At 51.7% G+C, this 21,583-nt stretch overlaps 1 protein-coding gene across 1 annotated transcript in view; it reads left to right on the forward strand.

Moving 5' to 3' along the window:
* Positions 1–2,859: 2,859 nt before the first annotated feature.
* The window catches only part of ANK1 (ankyrin 1), a 44,371-nt gene continuing 25,647 nt past the window's right edge, over positions 2,860–21,583 (forward strand). Inside the window, 12 exon segments of the mRNA XM_031063821.1 lie at positions 2,860–2,958; positions 10,740–10,841; positions 14,952–15,050; positions 16,470–16,568; positions 17,252–17,350; positions 17,872–18,057; positions 18,173–18,271; positions 19,402–19,500; positions 19,789–19,887; positions 20,330–20,527; positions 21,007–21,105; positions 21,448–21,546. Coding sequence (XP_030919681.1) covers positions 2,935–2,958; positions 10,740–10,841; positions 14,952–15,050; positions 16,470–16,568; positions 17,252–17,350; positions 17,872–18,057; positions 18,173–18,271; positions 19,402–19,500; positions 19,789–19,887; positions 20,330–20,527; positions 21,007–21,105; positions 21,448–21,546 — 1,302 coding nt within the window. The 5' untranslated portion in view covers positions 2,860–2,934.

Raw genomic sequence — 21,583 nt, forward strand, 5'->3', positions numbered from 1 at the left:
TTCCCTGGGCAAAGGCACATACAGCTTCCTCAAAATATTCAAGCCCATTTTTACGTTATTTACTTTGTAAAGCCCACCTTTATGTTATTTAGTTTTAAAGCCCATTTTTACGTTTACTTTTTAAAGCCCGTTTTTTTAATGTTATTTACTTTTCTCCAAGGCGATGTGTCTAAGGTTCTCTGCTGCACACATTCCGCTCCTCCTTCCCTTTAAATGAGAGGAAGAACAGCTGAGGACAGCCTGGCAGCAGCCAGCGAGTGCCTGGTTCTGGGCAGCCACTTCTCTGGTTACATGGCAGATACCAAAACCCAGGAAGGAGCCTTGCGTTCCTTCACAGCTACATCATCACACAGCTGAGGAGTTTCTCCAAAGGTCAGAGGCAGAACTGTGTATCTTGGAAAAAAAAAGGCTCTTTTTAGCTGAAGGAATAGCCTCTGCTTTCTAAATTTCTGACAGAGCTCCTCCTCACCCCTGGCTCTGTCTGCAGTTGCTGCTGGAGTTCAATGTTTTCATCTCAGGTGTGAACCCCGAATGCAACAGCCCTGAGGCACTGGGGATGCTGAGCCTTGTCCCAGGAGCTGTCTCAGGATAAATTAATTTTCACGAGGGTATGATAAGTATTATAGCATCCAGGGAACAGCACTTAAGAGAATACTGGAACCCTGGCTGGCAAAAAAATCCCCTAAAGCCCACCGGGGTGCCCAGAGGTTGTTATTTGGTATTTTCACTGTAATTCTTGGTCGCTTTTTCTCTATGTGAATTTGCTCTTTTTTAGGCAATATTCCTGGTTTTTCTAGTGTGAATAATGTCCCTTTGCAGAGCCCCAGTTTAACCCAGTGTTGGCTTTTGTGAGGCACTGATAGACACTGGCTCTGTAGGTGCAGAGCAGCAGCATTTTCAGGGCAAATACAGAGCGCCAGGCAGGCAGCAATGGCAGTGCCCATCCTTTGGCAACAAACATTTGAGCTCCACCTGAACTGAAGGTGGAATCTGTTCTATTTCAAATATTAGAGGGATTCTAGACTGTCAGTGAAGTGCTGAATGATTCTGGACAAAGGGAAGCTGTTTTCTCTACACTGATGTAAGGACTCTGCTCTAATGCTTAACTTGATCTTTGCTCAGTATAAAAATCTCAATTTCTATGTAATGCAAAGCATTTTGCCATCCTAACATGCTCTATCGATCTCCTTTTCCTGCCTCTCAGCTTATATAAGCTTTTCTGGTGGTGGGCTGGGCTGTTTTATAGGAATTCCCTAGAGAGATAACAGCTGGCAAAGCAGTTGTTTCTTCCTCAAAGCTGCAGATTCTACAAGCTGTATTTATCCCTCTATTTCCCAGGCCTTTCCAGGTGTGATCATCTCATGGCTGTGCATTCACTGGTTTGGCCCCAGGGCCTGGCTGGAAACACCTTGTGTGGTATTTGCTGGGTCCCCAGGACAATGGAAGGAATTGATTAATCTAATTCCATGTTCTTAGGAGGCTAATTTATTATTTTATTTTATTTTATTTTATTTTATTAAAGAATGCTATACTAAACTATACTAAATAATAGAAAAAGGATATAGACAAAAGGCTGCAAAGAATAATAATGAAAACTCGTGACTCTCTCCAGAGTCCTGACAGAGCCTGACTGTGATTGGTCATTAAGTTAAGCAATTAACTTAAATTAAATTAAACAATTCACATGTTGTTGGATAAACAATCTCCAGACAGCATTCCAACACAGCAAAACACAGGAGAAGCAAACGAGATCATATTGTTTTCATTTTTCTCTTAAAGAATTCACATGCTGGATAAACAATCTCCAGACCACATTCCAAAGCAGCAAAACACAGGAGAAGCAAATCAGATAATTTTTGTTTTCATTTTTTTCTGAGGCTTCTCAGCTTCCCAGGAGAAGAAATCCTGGGCAAAGGGATTTTTCAGAAAATATGACAGTGACCCACCTTGTCCTTCTTGACCCTGTAACTGGCAAAAGGTGAATGGTAGCTGGAAATAGACCCCAGGCTGTGTGGCTCCCCTGCAGTCCTTTGCCAGGCTGGCCCAAATTTAGCACCTGGAGCCAGGATGGAGCATCTGGAGCAAAGCAAGAGGGGTGACCCCTGCCAGGCAGGCCGTGGTTGCCCTGCAGGGTCACCCCAGGCTGGAGCACAAGGAAAGGGTGGGACGGGAGAGGTCTCCAGGAGCTCTGATCCTCTGGACAACTGGTGTGACTCCCTTGCGTGTCTTTCAGAGAGGGCATGCACCAACCACTGTGGACCCCTTGCCTTCTTGCTGCAAGCAAGGATCTCCTGAAGGGATGCTGGAGCAGGAGTCTGCTGTGCAGGTAGAAGGGGGGAAGGGGCGCGTTCGTTGTGTCGCAGCGGGCTCTAGGCCCTGCAGAGAGCCTGGAGCTGCTGTCACCAGACCTCATCTGCCACTTCAGCTCCATCTCGGTGTCCTCCATGTGGGACTGTGCCCAGCCAAGCTCTGCAGGGACCTGGGAAAAACCTCAGGTCTTCTGCTCGCTGTCTGCAGCCCAGCACAGACCAAGAGACAGTGTGGTTCTGGCCACAGAGCTTTCATTTTGCTTTCTGTTGCTGAAGTTTCATCTTCCCTTGAGCGATCTGAAGAGCAGAGTTCATGCACATGGGCTCCTCAGACGTGTTTATGAAGTGTGGCTCAGGCATGACACTCTCTAAACACTGCCCAGCCTGGCAACTCTCCCCAAGCCCTGACGTAGGATGAGCCGTAATCTCCAGACTCCAGACAGGAGCTTCCTTGTTGTGCTGCCTTGCAGGCAGGTGTGTGAGTGGTGATAGGGTGCAAGTCCAGCTGCTGATAAACCTCTTCCAGCCCCTCTCATGCTTGGTTTTGGCTGCAGCATTCAGCACTGGTGGGTCGATGAGAGCTGCAGACTGGCTGTGCAGGGTGAGCTGACCTTCTCCTGCAGTGATGACATGCATGCATTGCCTGAGGGTGAGTACTTGGCCATGGTCAGGGGTTCCTTGGGCAGCGAAAGAGGAGAGGAATCAGCTCAGCTGGTTTACATGAGGGGGTTTTGGTGTATTCTGGCTGGTAATACGAACTTCAGCCCAAAGGTAATGCCTCTTCTCCCCAAACAGCTGCTGCTAGATGGACCTCAGAGCAGCAGGAAGGGTTTGCTGCCCTTCTGAGGTCATTGGTAAATTACCTAAGATCATCCTTGGAGCCAGTGGCAGTGCCTGGCACAGAAACCAGGTCCCTCTGTGCTGTATTTGCCTTGTCCTTCTCACCACTGCTTTACTGGGAGAGGGGAGGTGCCCCAGGTGTTGTGGTTTTTTTTGCAGTATTGTGATGGTAAATGTTGATTCCTGTTGTGTGGTCACCTTCCTGCGCTGGGACAGGTGCACAGGATGATGTTTCTCCCTCAGCACGGTGCTGTGCTGGCTCTGCTGGGGAGCAGGTGGCTGTGCTGCAGAGGCTTTGCTTGCATGTCCTCACCAGGGATCTGCTGGCAGAGATTTATGGCCAGGCCTGTGCTTCTGGTGCTTTTCTGTCACTGCTTTCTGCCCTGCATGGCTTCCAGAAGTTACACCCCAGGCAAGCCTGGCTTGAGGCTCAGGACAGTAAATCTATGGTAGCCACAGCACAGGGGTGTCACCCTGGTTTTTTAAGATTTTCTAAGCCTTCTGATGTTGACATTCTTGTAGTGAACTTTCTCACACACTTTCTGTAAATATCTCCTTGTTTTGCATTCCTTTATAGAAGAGGAGAAAGTTGATGGGCTGTTGGTTTGCCCAGTGTCATTGGAGAGGTGGCACTGTCACCCTCCAATGCACTGTCACTTTTGGAAAACTATAGATGTTGGAGTCAGAAAATAAACTTCCCTTTTTGTTCACCTTGAGAGCAGCAGTGTGTGCTTGTGTTTTTTCATGTCCTGTAGTGACAGGGGCTGTACTGTGACACCCCCCAGCATGCAGATCCCTGCAGAAAACCCCTTCTAAGCCCTTTTGTGCATGCAGGGAAAGCAGATGTGGACCAGTCCTGCTGGAGGAGAGGCAGGGAATTAACGGGGAATGAGTCAGAGCAGACTGCAGGAATCAGGAGCAGCTTATGAGCACCGCTAGGGAAGAAAGGGAAGCTTCTGCACAGGGCACCAGGGCAGATCCTGATGGTGTGATCTGTGCTGCAGCACCTCACCTGAGCATGAGGGCACTGACAGAGCCCAGGTCAGGCTGAGGCTGGTCCAGAAGCTGTGTCTCAGTCCCAGGCTGACATCAGGCAGGCTCAGAGCACGTCTCTGATCCCCCCTTGCACCGTCAGCACGCTGGAGCCCTCTCAGCTCCTCAGTGTTTATTGCACAGACCTGCCTGAGCCATGTCATGGTCCAAAAAAGGCAGAGCATCAGGAAAGCAGCAGACAGAAAGCTCTGCTGCTGCATCTCTTGGCAGCTGTAAGTGTTGTTGTGTTATTAGCAGAGGTGTAGTGCCTAGGCAAAGAGCTCTCATGTATTGTCTTCAGTCACAGTCTATATATTTTTTGATGAGGTAAAAATAGCTTTTCTTTTTCAGGATATGCAGAGAGCAGAGGCTCCTGCTAACATCAAAGGAGAGTGACAGCTTTCCCCTGGGTGTGCGTGGCCTCAGCTGGCAGGAGCAGCAGCTCTGTTAATTCTTGCCTCTGTGCGAAAGGAAAAATGTGAAAGGAAAAATGTGAAAGGAAAAATGTGAAAGGAAAAATGTTCTGCTCTCCTTTTCCTGTTCTGCTCTCTGGACCAGCCTCTGTTTCACTCTCCTCCACTGCTGCTGGAGACCCAGCACTGTACTTCAGAGGGAAGGGGATCGTTTGCAAATGACAGAACAAGATCCTGAACATGTTCCTTAGAAAATCCATTAGGCAGGTGCTGCAGGCTCTCACAGAGCTGCAGGCTGCAGCCCTCCAGGGATCCTTATCAGGAACACCAGTCTGCTGGCTAGGGGCATCTCCTTGCTGCCTTGCTGTGTGCAGATTAAGCTGTTTGTGATATCTGCCCTGCTCCCAGCCCTGAGCCCGCCCCAGCTGAGGCAGCCAGCAAAGGGGAGCCGTGAGCAGGGCAGGAAGGAGTCAAATGGCAATGCAGATGTCTGTGGCTGAAAATGCTCAGCAGGGACTGGGTTAACCTTTACCCTGAGCTGCACCGCCAGTGGCAGACCAGAAGTGCCTCTCCTGCTAAGAGTGCACAAAAATGGGCTTTCCAAAAGCTCATTGCTCCTGATTATGTAATGGTGGAGGATTGTGCGTGGTGGAGAGGCCAGTCTGATGCTGGCACTGGAAAGCTTGCCCTCTCTTCAGCACTGGAAAAATGCTAATTGACAGGTTGCTTCCCTTCCCACAAACCTGCCAGGGGCCTTCCTTCCCTCCTCCTCCTGCTTTGGGATTTCTCCTTTGCCAGTTGTGTCGAGTTCTTCTCCAGCTCTATCCTTTGCACGGGAATGTAAACCGATCTTTCATGTCCTGCATGCTCTGATTCATCTGCTGCAAGATGGTCGAGCTCCCCCTTGCATCCTGCTCTGGGGATCTCTGCTGGGTGTAGCAGCCATCAACCCTCTGGGGGCTGTTGTGAAACCTCCACTAAGCAGAACTGAGCCTGGACAAAGGGTTTGCTCAGGCTGGTGCATGAAATGAGGACAAGCTCACCTGGCAGATGCCTTCCAGAGATGACTTCTTGTGCCTTGACTCTCATCATGGCTCCTGTTAAGATCTGCAGGCCTGTGCTAAATCATGTGGGCAGAGGTGAGGGTGATGGGAGAATGGAATTGGGGCATGTGGATTTATCTGTCTTGAGCCATTTGGGTGGGGGTGAGGATGATGGAAGAACAGAATTTAAGCATCTGGGTTTATCCTTTCACCAGATGAATTTTCCCAATGCTTTTGCTTTTCTCTCTCTTCTGGGTTTGCAGTCTCTGCCTGTTCTCTGTGTTCGGCTGGCTGGCTGCCTGAGGCTTTGCTACTGTGGCCTCTCAGGAGATGCTGTGTTCTGCTGAATGCTGCCTTCTACTCAGAAGGCAGAAACCTGCCAGTAGGTTTTGTCTCTGCTGCAGGGCCCAGTTTCTGTTAATACAGACAGGAGAGAAAGTTCCTGCAAGAGAGACAGCGTGGCTTCTGCTTCTGAGCACTTGGAGGTGACTCTCCTGTCTTCCCTGGTTATCCCATGGACACCCTAGGTGTTATCCCTAACTGCTCTTAATCTTAGCAGCTCTTTCAGTGTGTTTTGAGGGCTGACAAATTCTTCTCATCTGATAAGAAAGGACTGAGGTTATCCTGCAGAATTGTGTAGTTGATATCGAGTTCCAAAGGAGCATTGGCTCCAGAGACGTTCCTAGGCTGGACAGTTCCTTAAAAGTTAAACCACTACACTGATGTGAGGTTTTGGTGTTTCTGCTGGAAATAATGCCTCAAAGGTGAGGATCATGCCCACTGTTGGGCACAAGCCCATGTGCGTAAGGAAATGTCCAAGCAAGTGGCAAAGGCTGCTGCCCTTGGCAATGGTTTACGACACATCCTCAGCTGGCAGAGCTGACTTTGGGCTCCAGGACACTGGCATTAGTAACTGGACGACCTCTGAGATGTGAGTTGGACCTTTCCACAGCATCTAGACAGGATGCCCATGGCAATATATGGCTTGGTGCCAGGGTTAGGGTTTGCATCTCACTGGGGCTCTCTGGCTCTTGGGTACTGTGTCCTGCCCAGAATTCTGGTGATTCCTTGCTGGACCTCGTGTCTGCTGCTCCATGAGTGTGTGTCAGCGTGGCTGGAGAGACAATGGGCAGACAGGGTGTGTGTGTGTGTGTGCCAGCCTGGAGCAGCGTGGGGAGCTGCTTCTTGACTGTCTCTGTGTCCCAGAAAACACTGTGAGATCAGCACAAGCCCCTGAACTCATTTGTGCTTGGAAATCATCTACTCACAGCATTTAACAGCTCATACAGAGCGGGCTCCTGCCAAGGGTGGCCACCTTTGATGCTGAGAGCCTCCCTTGTGTTATCAGTGCTGAGCAGCAGCACTGGTGGGAGCTCCTCCCTGGGTGTGAGCGAGGCACTGCCAGGAGAGATTAGAGCAGGAGCTGGCTGTGCCCAGACACACAGCAGGTTTACAAACCTCTGAGTGCGGCCCTGAAATCCATCCTGAGCCCCTGGTTTGACTTCTCCTTTGCTTTGTGGCCTTGGCCATGGCTACAGTGCAAGGGTTCCAGGCTAATTATTGCTGTGAGAGAATGAGGAAACCTCGGGAAAGGGGCAAAAGAAGCCTCTCCTCAGGGCCAGGAGAGGGTGTCATGAGAATAAATTGACTCTGAAACCAGGACAGAGGGAAAGGGAAAAATTTAGATTGTCAGCAGACAGGGGAGGATTTTTCCTGAAGGAAAAGAAAGGGAAGGAGAGTAGAAGCACAGCCTAATGTACTGTCCTAAGTTTTCAGCTTTAGAAGGTCTTGGAGCACTTAACAAAGCCCTGATCTGAGGCTTCTCTCTTGTAGAACTGCTGGCAGCAGCCCCCTGACACTTCACAGCTTGCATGTCTGCAAGTCTGTAGAGAATGGTGCCTGTGTTTAGGATTTAGCAAACTCCACCTGAGAGTGCAAGAGGTACACAACAGCGAGCGAGGCAGCTTATTCTCTCCCCTGGAATATCCCCTTCCTGGAAAACTGCTAGGAAAGCAAAGGAGAATGGAAAGAAACTCCGCAAGGGGAAGGCAGCAGAGGCAGTTCCTGCATCTGGAAGCAGCTGCTCTGTGTCCTGGGGCACACAGGGAGTGTCTGTGTGCTGTGCTGAGCTTTGTGCGTGTCAGGGGGTGCTGATAACGTGTGTCTGTGCCTGGGGGAGCTGGGATGGTGCTGTGTGTGTATCTCCTCCATGTGCACATCTCCTTGTGCTCACGGCGTCTCTGCACTCCTTGCTGTCAGTGAAATTCAGGAGGTGGCATTGACCCAGCCTGTGCTTCCATTTCCTGGGGAGCAGACTGCCCTGAGCAGTGGGCAGGCAGACATCAGGAAGGATGGACAGTATGACTGTGGATCTGCTTTTACCACTTGAGCCGAGCTATTCCATCCTCTCTGGCGGAATGGATTGCTGGTGTCTGATGCCCTGCACCTCTCTGTGCATCTCTGGAAGGTTCATGCTGAGCATGGGCAGCAAAAGGCAGCGCCTCTGACACGCTCCAGCCTTGGCATCTTCTCCAAGGCCTGGCCCCAGCATCCAGAGGGGTGGAGGGAACCCCAAGCCCTCTCCTCTGAGGCAGGAGTTACCCGTGGGCATTTCTGTGGGGCTGCTTTTCCTCTGCTGTTCCCGAGGTGGTACCTGCAGCTCTGACCCCCTCCCTGCGCTTGGCAGCAGTCACATTTGCTTTCCGGAGGTGCCTTGGTATTAAATATCCTGTCTGACACAATAATGGAGAGAAAATGAACAAATTCCATTAGCACTTGGCGATCCCTGCAGGGTCTGCATTGGAGAGAGGACGGAGCCTGTATTTTTAGCTAGAATGCAATGTAACTTACTGGCTCTCCCAAAGCTGGGGAGTCGATAACCAAGGAGGGAGAGAGGGGACACCGGGCTCAGGTTTCAGCCGAAGTGCCGGGCTATGGCAGCACGAAAGGGCAGGTCCGGTCCAGACGTGGCTGTGAGTACTCAACACACTTCTCCTTCATGCCCACAGAGACCTCTGCTTTGCTTTTCTGCTTTGCTTTCTGCTTGTAAGTCTCTGCTGCTGCGTGTGCTGGGGCTTTGGGAGCCCCTCTGCTGCAAGGCCATGTAGAGTTTTACCATTTAATCCTCAGAGCTCCATGTGTGTCCCACGGATGACAGAGCCTGGCTGAGCTGTGCTTTGATTTTCCAAGGGTTTGCTGCCTTGTCGTGGATCCTGACCTGAGAAGCAGAGGATTCCAGCAGTGTCTGGAGCTGGAAAAGCTCTTTGCATTCAGCCTGTTGCTTGAAGCTGTCAGTGTTTCCTCACTGGGCCCCAGACAGCGCGCAGAGCTCAGGGCGTGAATGTGCATTTGTGAGCGCGGCGCTGGCGCTGCCTTCTGCCTCTTGCAGTCCTGAGTGAGCAGAGCCCCGAGGGGCTGTGCCTCCCGTGCATTCGCAGCCCTCCAAAGGCACAGCTCTGCTGGGAACAGCTCTGCTCTGAGCTGGGAGCGGGCAGAGCCAGCTGGCGCAGGAGGTGATGAGATCAGCACGTGGCCATGGGCGCTGCTGCCCTCCAGCTCTGTCCTTCTGACCCAGGGGCTGCCCCACAGCAGCTGTGGCACCTTGCCACCCTGCTGGTGGCCTGGCCTGAGCTCTGAGCCTGCCCAGCAGGGCAGATCACCCTCTTTGTGTCCCTTCTCTCTACAGCAGGAGCAGGGATTGCTGCCTTTCCCCCTGGTAGCAGTGTCAGGCAGAAAGGATGAGCTGGGGGAGGCAGATGGAGGAGGCCAGAAGGCATCTGAGTTGTGCTGCTCCAAGGTCCCAATTCAAACACCTGAGAGTGCAAAGAGAAAGGAAGAGAGGAGCCCTGAACCAGTGTGGCGCATCATCTTCCCTAATATGCCTCCAGTGCTTTTGGCTCTGGCTGTTGTTCTTCCAGCTCCTGTCCAGGAGCTTCCTGACCCTGGATGCTCCTCTGCAAGCAGGCTGTGGGCAATCAGGATGGGCTGGGGGAGGCAGACGGAGGTGACCAGAAGGCGTCTGAGTTGTGCTGCTCCAGAGCCCCAATTCAAACACCTGAGACTGCAAGGAGAAGGGAAGAGAGGAGCCCTGAACCTCTCCTAATTCAGATTGTCAGCATCATTCTCACTAATATGCCTCCAGTGCTTTTGGATCTGGCTGTGGTGCTTCCAGCTCCTGTCCAGGAGTTTCCTAGTCCTGGATGCTCCTGGGCAATACAGGATGCCTTGGGGTGGCAGAACAGAAGCTCTCCCAGCACAGGAGGTCCCTCGGTCAGTCCTGATGTAAATGGTGGTGCGAGAGGGGTTCTGATTTTCTCTTGGAGCTGAAGACAGAGGAGCGTGTCCTGCACCCATGCCATGGATGTCTGGTGGCTCTGGGCTGCAGAGATCCCTTTGGGCTGGCCCCAGCAGGCACATTCCAGCTACCAGCTCACATCCCCAGACTCACAGACCCACATCACTGCATTTCCACCCTGTTCTCCAGCTTCCAGTGAGCCATGCCATCGTCTCCATTCGCTGCCTCTCACTGCTAAGTGGTGTTGCTGAAAGTATTGCTGCGCCTTGCCTGGGCTGGCTGTGGTGTAGCAGGGAAGCACTGCCAAAACAGAGAGTTGGGAAGCACTGCCAAAAAGGAGAGTTGTGGCTTTCCCAGCTGTGAGGTGCTCAGCTGGGGCTGTTCTCCCTGGTGCCCAAGCTCACCTCTGCTGCTACTCAGTGGCTTCTGGAGGAGGGTAGGGGTGGGCTCACTGCAGCTCCATCAGTGCAGTTCCTCAGCCTGGATTACAGGGGGGTTCCTGGGCCAAGGGAGGCTGCCGTGGTGGCAGGAGCTCCCTCCATGCTGTCCCCATAGTGTGATAGGACAACCCTCAGACCTTCTGCCCCATCATCTGGATGCTCTTCATTTTAAGTCCAGCTCCCAGCCCTTCTTTCTCCAGTCAGATTTGGGGCACCTCAGCCTGTCCCACTGTGACTTTGCTGGCATCTGCCTTTTCTGGTCTCTGTAGTTATGTTCTCTGCAGCTGAGTGAAGAGTTGACCCAGTGCTGGTGGTGGGGGAGAACGAAGGGGGCTCTGAGTTTCATGCTTTTCCTTTTTGTCTCCAAGGCTGATGCTGCAACCAGTTTCTTGAGAGCTGCAAGATCTGGGAACCTGGACAAAGCCTTGGATCACCTCAGGAATGGGGTAGATATTAACACCTGTAACCAGGTAGGTGAAACACACAGGGCTTCTGATCTATCTCTAATTCACTGAAAATGTGGCCGACCAGAGGGCAGACCTGGAGCAGTTGCCTTTGGGGCCAGGAGGGCAGCAATAGCTATAAAGAGCATGGATGTACTGGCTGGGGCATAGCAAAGGCATTAACAGGTAAGCAGAGAGGGCTCCTTGAGTGTGACAAGCAAATGGGACACTTGGAAGAAGCTCAGCTGCTTCTCAGAGGGCAGAGCAGATAGCTGTGAAGAGCAGCACAGTGGCTGGAACATCACAGAAATTGCTTGTGGGGTTATTCCCCTTGCCTGAAGTGCTGAGGCTTTTGGATTCCTGGAAGTTGCAGCTCACCACAAGCAGTGAATGTTTGCAAAGTGCCAGTTGTGGTGGTTTGGGAGGTGCTGGGCAGGAGGAGCCCTCCCCATGCTGCACAGAAATAGCTTTGTACAGGAGCAAAGAGCTGCAGGCGCTGAGGAATTGTTTGCACATCATCATCATCCTCATCAGAACATTCTGTATCTGTGTAGCTGCCAAATGCAAGTGGCAGAGCCTGAAGTGGGGCAGATGCTGTAGGGACAGGTTCAGGGGGTTTAGGCTGAGCAGGGGGAGCAGAGGCTGTGCTGTCCCTGCTTTGTGGAGCAGCGGTGCAGCTGGGGAGGCTGACTCAGCAGGCAGCACAAAGGCACTCTCATCTATTTCAGTCCCCAAAGCAAGGGAAGCTCAGACCTGATTTGTGCTGCAGCAGTTACTGGGGACTGTGACCGTGTGCACAGGGGTTCTTGGATGGGGGAAGAGACGAGGATCTGACTCCATGTTTCAGAAGGCTTGATTTGTTATTTTATGATATATATTACATTAAAACTATACTAAAAGAATAGAAGAAAAGGTTTCATCAGAAGGCTGGCTAAGAATAGAATAGAAAAGAAAGAATGATAACAAAGGCTCTGTCTTGGACTCTCTGTCTGAGCCAGCTGGGCTGTGATTGGCCATTAATTAGAAACAACCACATGAGACCAATCACAGATGCACCTGTTGCATTCCACAGCAGCAGATAATCAATGTTTACATTTTGTTCCTGAGGCCTCTCAGCTTCTCAGGAGGAAAAATCCTAAGGAAAGGATTTTCCATAAAAGATGTCTGTGACAGGGGACAGAGTCCCACAGGGCAGGCAGAGTGCACCATGGATATTCACTCATTTCCATAGCAAACCCAAGAGGAGAGGGAGGATTTCTCCATCCACTGGCCCAGAGGGATGTGGGGTTCTGGAGAGAGCTCTGTAAAGAATCACAACAGGGTGACCCATCCACAAGCTAAAGATGATGGCTTTGAACTTCTTCTTCACCAAAGAGATGGTCTGGTTCACTTCTTTGAGCTTCTTCTTCACCAAAGAGATGGTCTGTCATCAGCTACCTCCACTGAATAGCTTCAAGTCCTGCTCCCAACCAGATTTCTGGTGCTGGTGAGGGTGTTTAACACTTTGATGGGAAGATAATGGCTACAGCAGTATGAGGCTCTCCTCTCAGTGATGTCTTTGCCCTGGTTCCTGCCATCTCCCTCAGGTTAGATGGCACTTTGGGGTTTCCTTCTGAGGAATATCAGACCTGTGGGAAAGGTCCAACCTCACATGTCCTGTATAGAATAAAGAGGGATATATGTGGTCAGACCTATCCCACAAGTCCTGTATTCTGACTCAAGTTCAGAGACCTTGACATGCCATCTGACCTTCATCCCGCCGATTTCACCTCCTCCATGGCTGCATCGCTGTCTCCATCACGCACCTTCCATGCTCCCATCTCATCCACGAGGAGCTGGAGGACTGAGGATGAGTGCCAGGACCCTCACCAGCTGGGAACAGCATCGTGGTGGCACCTGGGTGCCCAGGAGATGGTCATTGTTGAAGTGGCCAGCCCTGATGGGCAGCCCAGAGCAGGTCCCTGCTTTGGGACAGGCTAAACGTGAAGTCTCTGTGTTATTCTGTAGGGCTGCATTTTTTACATTAGTGACTGGGATTTCTGGGAATTATTTGCAGCATTTAGTGAGGAAAAGACAGCACCTTTCAAATGATGCACGTCCTGTGGCAGTTTTGGGTCGGATGAGCTGTCAAGCTGAAGCAAATGTGCAAAGCAGCCTGGATTGCTCCTGGAGCAGAAATACCAATGGGCCAGCAATGGAAACAGTCCTCTGTGATTGTTGCACAGCTATTTGTTACAGGTTAATGATTTGTCATATATTTACAGCATTCAAAAGGTTATTTATGATTCTTTTGCATCAAAGGGCTTATGGGCTGAGGGGAGCAGCTGAACCTCTGTGGTCTTGCTCTCCATTAGTTGGATACTTGAGTTTAACTGAGAAAAAAATGCATGTCTGTGGCCACTTATCACTTACAGGACTTGCGAGGTATTATTATAATCAGTGATTATCTGTTTGGGGCTGTGTAGGTGTGTCTTTGTCAAAGAAACAGGGATTGGCCAGAGAAGATGGGCTCAGTGTGGCCAGACATGATGGGGAGCACTTCCTTTCAGTGTTCCGAGGGTATCACAGCACTCCCACCTCATTTCCCCTTGGAAGCAAACCTTTTTTCCTTGAGGCTTGATGGAACTGTGGAGCTGGTGTGAAGGAAGCCTGTGGGTTTTTAGATGTTTGCTCTTTGTGCTCTAATCAGAGCTGAGCAAAAGAATCTGTGACTCTTCAGCTACGATCCTGGGCAACTGGTGCTTTGAGTGAGAAAGAGTGGAAAACCTTTTTGCAGTCTGACAACATTCCTGAAGGAGTTCTGAGTTTATCTGGAGTGTTGAGGGCTGGAACTGAGCCTCGCTGGGCATTTTTCTGCTCCCCTACCGATATTTAGGTGGGGGATGAAGCATTTCTGTGAAGTGACCTTCCAGTCAGGAGGTGAAACACACGATTGGAAGGTGGAGTATTTGGGCAGGAGTCCTTCTGCCGTGCACCAGCACAGTGTAGGGGTGAGTAAACTCAGCATGTCCACCTGGGAGAAGTGAGGGACGAGGAGAAAAAGTGGCAGTTGAAAATGCCTGCAGATATTTAACCTTTTTTCCAACAAATATCCCAGCCCTTTTGTACACATGTGGGAAGTGGAAGGGGGTGTCAGAAATAACAGAGCAGAAGCTGTCTTAGTAGACATCATCATCATCATCATCATCATCATCATCATCATCATCATCATCCTTGAGGATGCTGTCTGACCTGGCACCCCTCCTTCTGACAACCTGGGGATGCTAAAGGGGCATTGGCCAGTCCTCTGCTCTTCAGGCTCCACGTGTAGGAAAAAAGCAAACTAAACTGGGGCAGAGATGTTCCTGAGAAATCACCTGAGCTCTTTGGGAGCTTCCTGAAACCAGTAGAGCTTAACAGTGACCCAGCCAACACCTTCTCCACACTCTTTGCTGCAGCTGAACTCTGGGGGAGCAAAGCCCACCGTGGGCTGCAGAACAAGGTGCTGGTGGGCACCCTGAAAGCCAGGGAGAAGCCAGCTTCTGGCCTGGAGGCTCACAAACTACTGAGAATTAAATAATTAAATGTGGCTGCTGCTTGATAAAATCATTGTTTGAAGCGGAGCTTCTCTTCTTCTGCACGTCTGTTAAAGTTTAAAGTTTGTATGTGCACTCACACAGCACTTGTGGTGCATCCTTGCTCTGGACTGTGCACAAAGCTCAGCTCTGTGCTTCAGGAGTGAAAAACCTGACTGTGAGGAGGGGAACCCAGTGGAAAGTCACTTGAGCAAAGACACAAAGGATGTGCCATGAGGACTGAAGCAATTCCTATGCCTCAAGCACACAAACACTGAGCTGTGGTGCCACCCATCCATAGGAAATTGCCAACGTGGGCTGCATGGTTTGCTCATGGAGAAACCTCCAGCATTAGTCAGCAGCCCAGTGCTCAGTTGGGTGAGGTTTTCCTGGCAGCATGGAGCTGTTGGTGGCACCATGGCTGTGCTGGATGTCAGTGCAGAGCTCGAGGACAGGGAAATCCCTCCTGCCCCACCAGCCTGGACTTTCTCCAGCACAGGAGCTCAGAGCAGGGTGCTCCTCAGAGAGCTCCATCCCCAGATGATGATGGCTGATTCCCCTTTCCCGCCTTTGCTTCCTCCAGAATGGGCTGAACGCCCTGCACCTGGCCTCCAAGGAGGGCCACGTCAAAATGGTGGTGGAGCTGCTGCACAAGGAGATCGTCCTGGAGACAACGACCAAGGTAAGGACAAGGAAGCCTGGCCACGCTGGCCACAGCTCTGCACACTGCCTGTGCTGCCAGGCACACCAGCAGCAGCTGGGCAGTGATCATGGTGTTTGCTGTCAGCCTCTGTGACCGTGTGCACAGGGGTTCTTGGGTGAGGGAAGAGACGAGGATCTGACTCCATGTTTCAGAAGGCTTGATTTATTATTTTATGATATATATTACATTAAAACTATACTAAAAGAATAGAAGAAAAGATTTCATCAGAAGGCTAACTAAGAATAGAATAGAATAGAATAGAATACTAACAAAGGCTTGGTCTCGGACTCTCTGTCTGAGTCAGCTGGGCTGTGATTGGCCATTAATTAAAAACAACCACATGAGACCAATCACAGATCCACCTGTTGCATTCCACAGCAGCAGATAACCATTGGTTACATTTTGTTCCTGAGGCCTCTCAGCTTCTCAGGAGGAAAAATCCTAAGGAAAGGATTTTCCATAAAAGATGTCTGCGACAAGCCCCCAGAGTGACTGCGCCAGTGCAGTGCTGCTGGGCTGGGCCCCAGGACCAGGCTCTGCTTTTAGCACAGCCTTGGCATCTCTTGGTGGGTGAGAGGTGCCTCTCCCCTGTGGACTTCAGAGAGGAGGAACATAAACCACAGCATGGGCTGGCCCTGCCTCACCAGCATCTCCTGGGCTAGCCCTGCCTCACCAGCATCTCCTGGGCTAGGCCTGCCTCACCAGCATCTCCTCCAGGCTCTGCCCCTGCACGTTCCAGCACCGAGATGGCCTCAATACCATTGTCACCAGCCTGGAGAGCTCTGGTGCTCTGTAAATAACATATTGTTCTCTCACGCATCCCCGCAGCAGGTGCGGTTTTCTCTTGGTGACAAGCAGGGCTGACAAAGGAGCAGCCTCCAGCACTGGCTGAAGGGCTGTGAGAGCAGGAGGAGGCTCAGTTGCCACCTCCCTGGTGCTCTCACAGGGCTCTGGACACAGAGCAGGACCTGGCATTCTGCCACGCCACCCAAAGGCACGAGTCAGGAGAGCCTGTGTGTGCATTTCCCAGCCTGCTCATCATCCCTATCCTGTCTGCTGGGATGCCTTGGCTACCAGGGTGCACACTGCAGCTTTGCCTGAGCACTGCCAGCTCAGCTCCCCCGTCCTCCCCCCTCTGCTCATCTCTCAGTGCTGAAGATGCACAGCACCTGACAGTGCATACAGCTTCTGCTGCCAGCAACTTCATGGGAGAGATGAAATCACTCTCTTCTTGCCTGGCCAGCAAAATGGGGAGGGTGGCTGGTTGGTTTACAGCAGGGATGGCGCATGGAGTGAGAGCTGCACGGCCTTCTAAAGGTTTTTAGCATGTCAGGCCCGCCTTCCCCTGGCATCCTGGGTTGCTTCAGCCCCTCAGGGCTGTTCTGTGGTGTCTTTCAGAAGGGAAACACAGCCCTGCACATTGCTGCCTTGGCTGGACAGCAGGACGTGGTCCGGGAGCTGGTGAACTATGGGGCCAACGTCAATGCCCAGTCCCAGGTAGGGTGAGCTGCTCTGACACAGGAAGGCACAAATCCTGTGTGATGGTGGTGTCCTCATGGTGGGAACTGTGCCCAGCAAGGGTATTTCAGCAGCACTTTGCAATTTCCCTCTAGTCTTGTTCAGGACTGCTCTGCCAGGCTCCTGAAAAGAGACAAGTGTGCAAATGGTGTGGAGGGATCTTGAGGTGCGTGGGGGGACTCCAGCGTGGTCTCTGTTGAGGGAGTCCCTGTCAACACATGCAAGCATGCTGAATTTATCCTGGGAGGGCTCGTGGCTGGTGCCTCCCTGGCAAAGCTTTGAGATCTCCAGCAGCCCCTGCAGTTAAGCACACTGTGCCTCCTTTGCTCTCTCTTCCTTGGGCCTGGTAGGGCTGAAAGCTCTTCGGGTTTTGCCTGATGGGAGAATTGTCTCTGAAGCTGGGGATAATACCAGCAGTGCCTCCTCTAAGCTGACTCTTACAAAGCGCTGCTTCTTTCTGGACATGTGGAGCCTTGGGCTCCATCTCTCTGTGATTGTTCCCCAATTGCCACGTTTTTTTTTCCTTTTTCACCCCCACAATGGGTGCTTCTGGCCCTGTTCACTGACCTGGGAGAGCGGGTGTTGATGGGGGTGTAGCTCTTTAAAGAGCTCAGGAAACACAAGGAAGAGTTGTGTTGATGTCCGTGGCCCTGTGTTTGCAGAAAGGCTTCACACCTCTCTACATGGCAGCGCAGGAGAACCACCTGGAAGTTGTGAAGTTCTTGCTGGAAAATGGAGCCAACCAGAATGTAGCCACAGAGGTAAGATGTGATGGTGTGCACAGGGGTTCTTGGATGAGGGAAGGGACGAGGATCTGACTCCGTGTTTCAGAAGGCTTGATTTATTATTTTATGATATATATTTCATTAAAACTATACTAAAAGAATAGAAGAAAGGTTTCATCAGAAGGCTAGCTAAAAATAGAATACAAAGGAATGATAACAAAGGTTTGTGGCTTGGACTCTCTGTCTGAGCCAGCTGGGCTGTGATTGGCCATTAATTAGCAACAACCACATGAGACCAATCACAGATGCACCTGTTGCATTCCACAGCAGCAGATAACCATTGGTTACATTTTGTTCCTGAGGCCTCTCGGCTTCTCAGGAGGAAAAATCCTAAGGAAAGGATTTTTCATAGAAGATGTCTGCGACAGTGAGATCCTCGGGGAGGAGCCCGTGGCCCTGCTTGTGAGGCTACTGAGGGATGCAGTCCCTGGCTGATGATGCAGCCCCACGGCTGGGTCCTGCCATGGCTCCTGGATTCTCTCCCTTCTCCTTGGCAGGATGGCTTCACTCCACTGGCCGTGGCTCTCCAGCAAGGACATGAGAACGTGGTTGCCCACCTTATCAACTACGGGACGAAGGGCAAGGTGCGCCTGCCCGCCCTGCACATCGCAGCCCGCAACGACGACACCCGCACGGCTGCTGTGCTGCTGCAGAACGACCCCAACGCTGATGTCCTCTCCAAGGTGGGTGCTTTTCCTCTGCTCTCTCTGGGGGAGCAGCAGCTCGGCGTGCTGTATTTATCCGTGGTTTCAGCAGGGAGCATGTGTCTGGCTGGCTGATCCCTCCTTCTTTCCCCAGACTGGATTCACCCCTTTGCACATTGCAGCCCACTATGAGAATCTCAGCGTGGCCCAGCTGCTGCTGACCCGTGGAGCCAGTGTCAACTTCACACCCCAGGTGAGTGCAGAGGGGGAAGACACTGGGGCTTGGGCTGCTGCAGCACCAGAGGAGGATGCTGTGCCTCTTTGTCCATGTAGGGTGCAGCAGCAGCTGCCAGGCCATGCTCGTGGGACTGTGCAGAAGAGGTGGCACTATGCAGACTGTGCAAAAAGTAGCACAGATGCATGGGGAGTTGCAATTAATAACGAGCATGGGCCTTTTCTGCTGTGGATCCCTTCTGTTAGAAGCAGCCATGCATCCCTAAAGCTCTTGGGGAGCTTGTCTCTGGGCTGAGGGAAAGCTGGTGCTGCTGCTGCAGGGCAGAGCTCATAGAGCCTGCAGTTGGGATGCCTCTTCCAGGCCTAAAGGTGAAGCCCAACCCATGAGCTGGTGTGTGGGAATCCACAGAATCAGAGGGTTTTGGGAAAGCTGCAAAAGGCAGGCCCCAAAGACAGCAGAACTGTGATTAGAGCTAAGCAGCAGCCATGAGATTGGTCAGCAGAAAAATTATTTAAAAAGCAGAAAAGCAAGGACAGATAGAACAATGGTCTGTGTATTAATGCTTGTCTAGAATAACTCCCTAAGCTACAGAAAAGTTTATCTAGGAAGATATTAGGAAGTTCTAAGCTTAATAATGGAACTCTGTGCATTGTGTTTTAAGGCTCACAAACAGGTATTGTATTTGAAATAAGCAAGCATTGTTTAACCAAAGGTCCCTGTGCTTATAGTGGTTGGATAGAACTACTGTCAATGTGCTTTTGCTTTGTGTGATTGGTCAAAAAACTTATAAAGTCAGTTGTAACATTGAGTTCTTGGTCTGCTGGCTGGGATGTGAGCTGGTGGCATCTTCCCATTGTCATAACCATGTAATGAGGCTGATGCTGGAAAATAAAACAGCTCAAGGCACGTTCCACAGCAGCCCTGTCCTGTTTGTGATTTGTACATATACCCCTGGCTGGTGATACTGGTGCTTTCCTACAAGTTCTGTGCAGCTTCTGTAGCCGCACTGCCCTGTTAAACAATCTGTTCCCCAGTGCTGTCCCTGAGCAGAGATGCAGCTCTCCCTGCTTCTCTCCTTTGTTTGTCCCTTGCCTTCTTGAAGGAGGAGGGAGCGCTCCCTCTGAGAGCCTGTTCATTCCTCCTGACAGAATGGGATCACTCCCCTGCACATCGCTTCCCGCCGGGGCAACATCATCATGGTGCGGCTGCTGCTGGACCGTGGGGCCCAGATCGAGACAAGGACCAAGGTGAGAGCCCTTCTGAGCACAGCCCATCTCCCTCCCCGAGCTCCCTGCGCCCAGTGCTCACCCTGCAAACACCCTGCTGGCAGCGGGAGAGGTTTCTGGTGCGCTCAGGGGATGGAGCAGGCTTTTTGCTGGCACACACAGAGGTGAGAGAAGGCTGCACGGCAAACCTGGGAGCTGAGGTTTTGCCTTGTTTTTCAGACAAGTCCAAAGTCCCTGTTGGCCCTCTAGCTGAGGGAACCTTGCCCCTCCATGCCATACTGAGCCCTTGAACCCTCCTCTCTTTCCCAGGATGAGCTGACCCCTCTCCACTGTGCAGCACGCAACGGACACGTGAGAATTGCAGAGATCCTCCTGGACCACGGGGCTCCCATTCAAGCCAAAACCAAGGTACCCAGTGACTCGGTGTGATTGGTGCCAGGTCCCAGGGCAGCACAGTGGGGTAACAAGCTGTGCACAGTTGCTGGATGGCACCCATGACTGGCTTGGGGCTTTTTTTGCCCTGAGGAGGGGTAAGAACCTTCCTGCCCTACTTGGCCCTAGCTGGAGTCCTTTGCCTTGAGGCTCTGCTCCATGGTTCTCCATGGTTCTCCATGGTTCTCCATGGTTCTCCATGGTTCTCCATGGTTGGAGAATGGCCTGTCACCCATCCACATGGCAGCCCAGGGTGACTACCTGGACTGCAGGGCGGGATAGCTGGACCCCTGGTGGCCCAGCCTTGAAGTTCTGGTCCATGTTTCTCGATGGTTCTCGATGGTTCTCGATGGTTCTCCATGGTTCTCCATGGTTCTGCATGGTTCTCCATGGCTTCCATGGTTCTCCGTGGTTGCAGAATGGCCTGTCGCCCATCCACATGGCAGCCCAGGGTGACCACCTGGACTGCGTGCGCCTGCTGCTGCAGTACAGCGCCGACATCGACGACATCACCCTGGACCACCTCACGCCCCTGCACGTGGCCGCTCACTGCGGGCACCACCGCGTGGCCAAGCTGCTGCTGGAGAAGGGGGCCAAGCCCAACTCCCGAGCCCTGGTGAGGAATGGAGGGTGGGTGGGCTGTGACCATGTTCACAGGGGTCTCAGGTTGAGGGAAGAGATGATGATTTGACTTTATGTTTCAGAAAGCTTGATTTATTATTTTATTATATATATTGCATTAAAACTATACTAGAAGAATAGAAGAAAGGATTTCATCAGAAGGCTGGCTAAGAATAGAATAATAAGGAATGATAACAAAGGTTTGTGGCTTGGACTCTCTGTCCGAGCTAGCTGGGCTGTGATTAGCCATTAATTAGAAACAACTAACATGGGCTAATTAAAGATCTACTTGTTGCATTCCACAGCAGCAGATAATCAATGTTTGCATTTTGTTCTTGAGGCTTCTCAGCTTCTCAAGAGGAAAAAATCTTAAAAAAAAAGGATTTTTCATAGAAGTTGTCTGTGACAGTGGGCAGGCTGGGCCAGGGGAGAGGGAGAGTTCATACAAGTGACTGTCCATCTGTCTGTCTGCAGAATGGCTTCACGCCCCTCCATATTGCCTGCAAGAAAAACCACATCCGAGTGATGGAGCTGCTGCTGAAGACGGGTGCCTCCATTGATGCCGTCACAGAGGTAGGTGGGCTGAGCCCATCCTCAGCTCTCTTGGTTCTGCATGGGCAGTGTGGGCAGCATGGCAGGATCCGAGTGATGTCCCTGTTGCTTCTGCCGTACCCCCAGCACCTTTCTTGGTGCTGTTTGCAGCTCAGATTTAGTCTGGCAGCATCATCCTGAAGGGCAAGGAGATGCAGGGGAGACAGCAGCTCCCTGTGTTTCCTCCACAGTCACCCGCCAGGCTCCTTGGGCAGACTGGGGACTCAGATTTCACCTGCCTTGGGGAGAAGGAGGAGGGGACAGTAGGAGATATGGCCAAGGCCATAAGTCCCATCTTGTTTTCTGGCCCCTTTCTCTTCACAGTCTGGCCTGACCCCCCTGCATGTGGCTGCCTTCATGGGACACCTGCCCATCGTCAAGACTCTGCTGCAGCGTGGAGCCTCTCCTAATGTGTCCAACGTGGTGAGTCCCACCCTGGCTGGGGCTTTGGGAGCTCAGC

The sequence above is a fragment of the Geospiza fortis genome, unplaced genomic scaffold, assembly GCF_000277835.1.
Source record: "Geospiza fortis unplaced genomic scaffold, GeoFor_1.0 scaffold417, whole genome shotgun sequence".
Taxonomy (NCBI): domain Eukaryota; kingdom Metazoa; phylum Chordata; class Aves; order Passeriformes; family Thraupidae; genus Geospiza; species Geospiza fortis.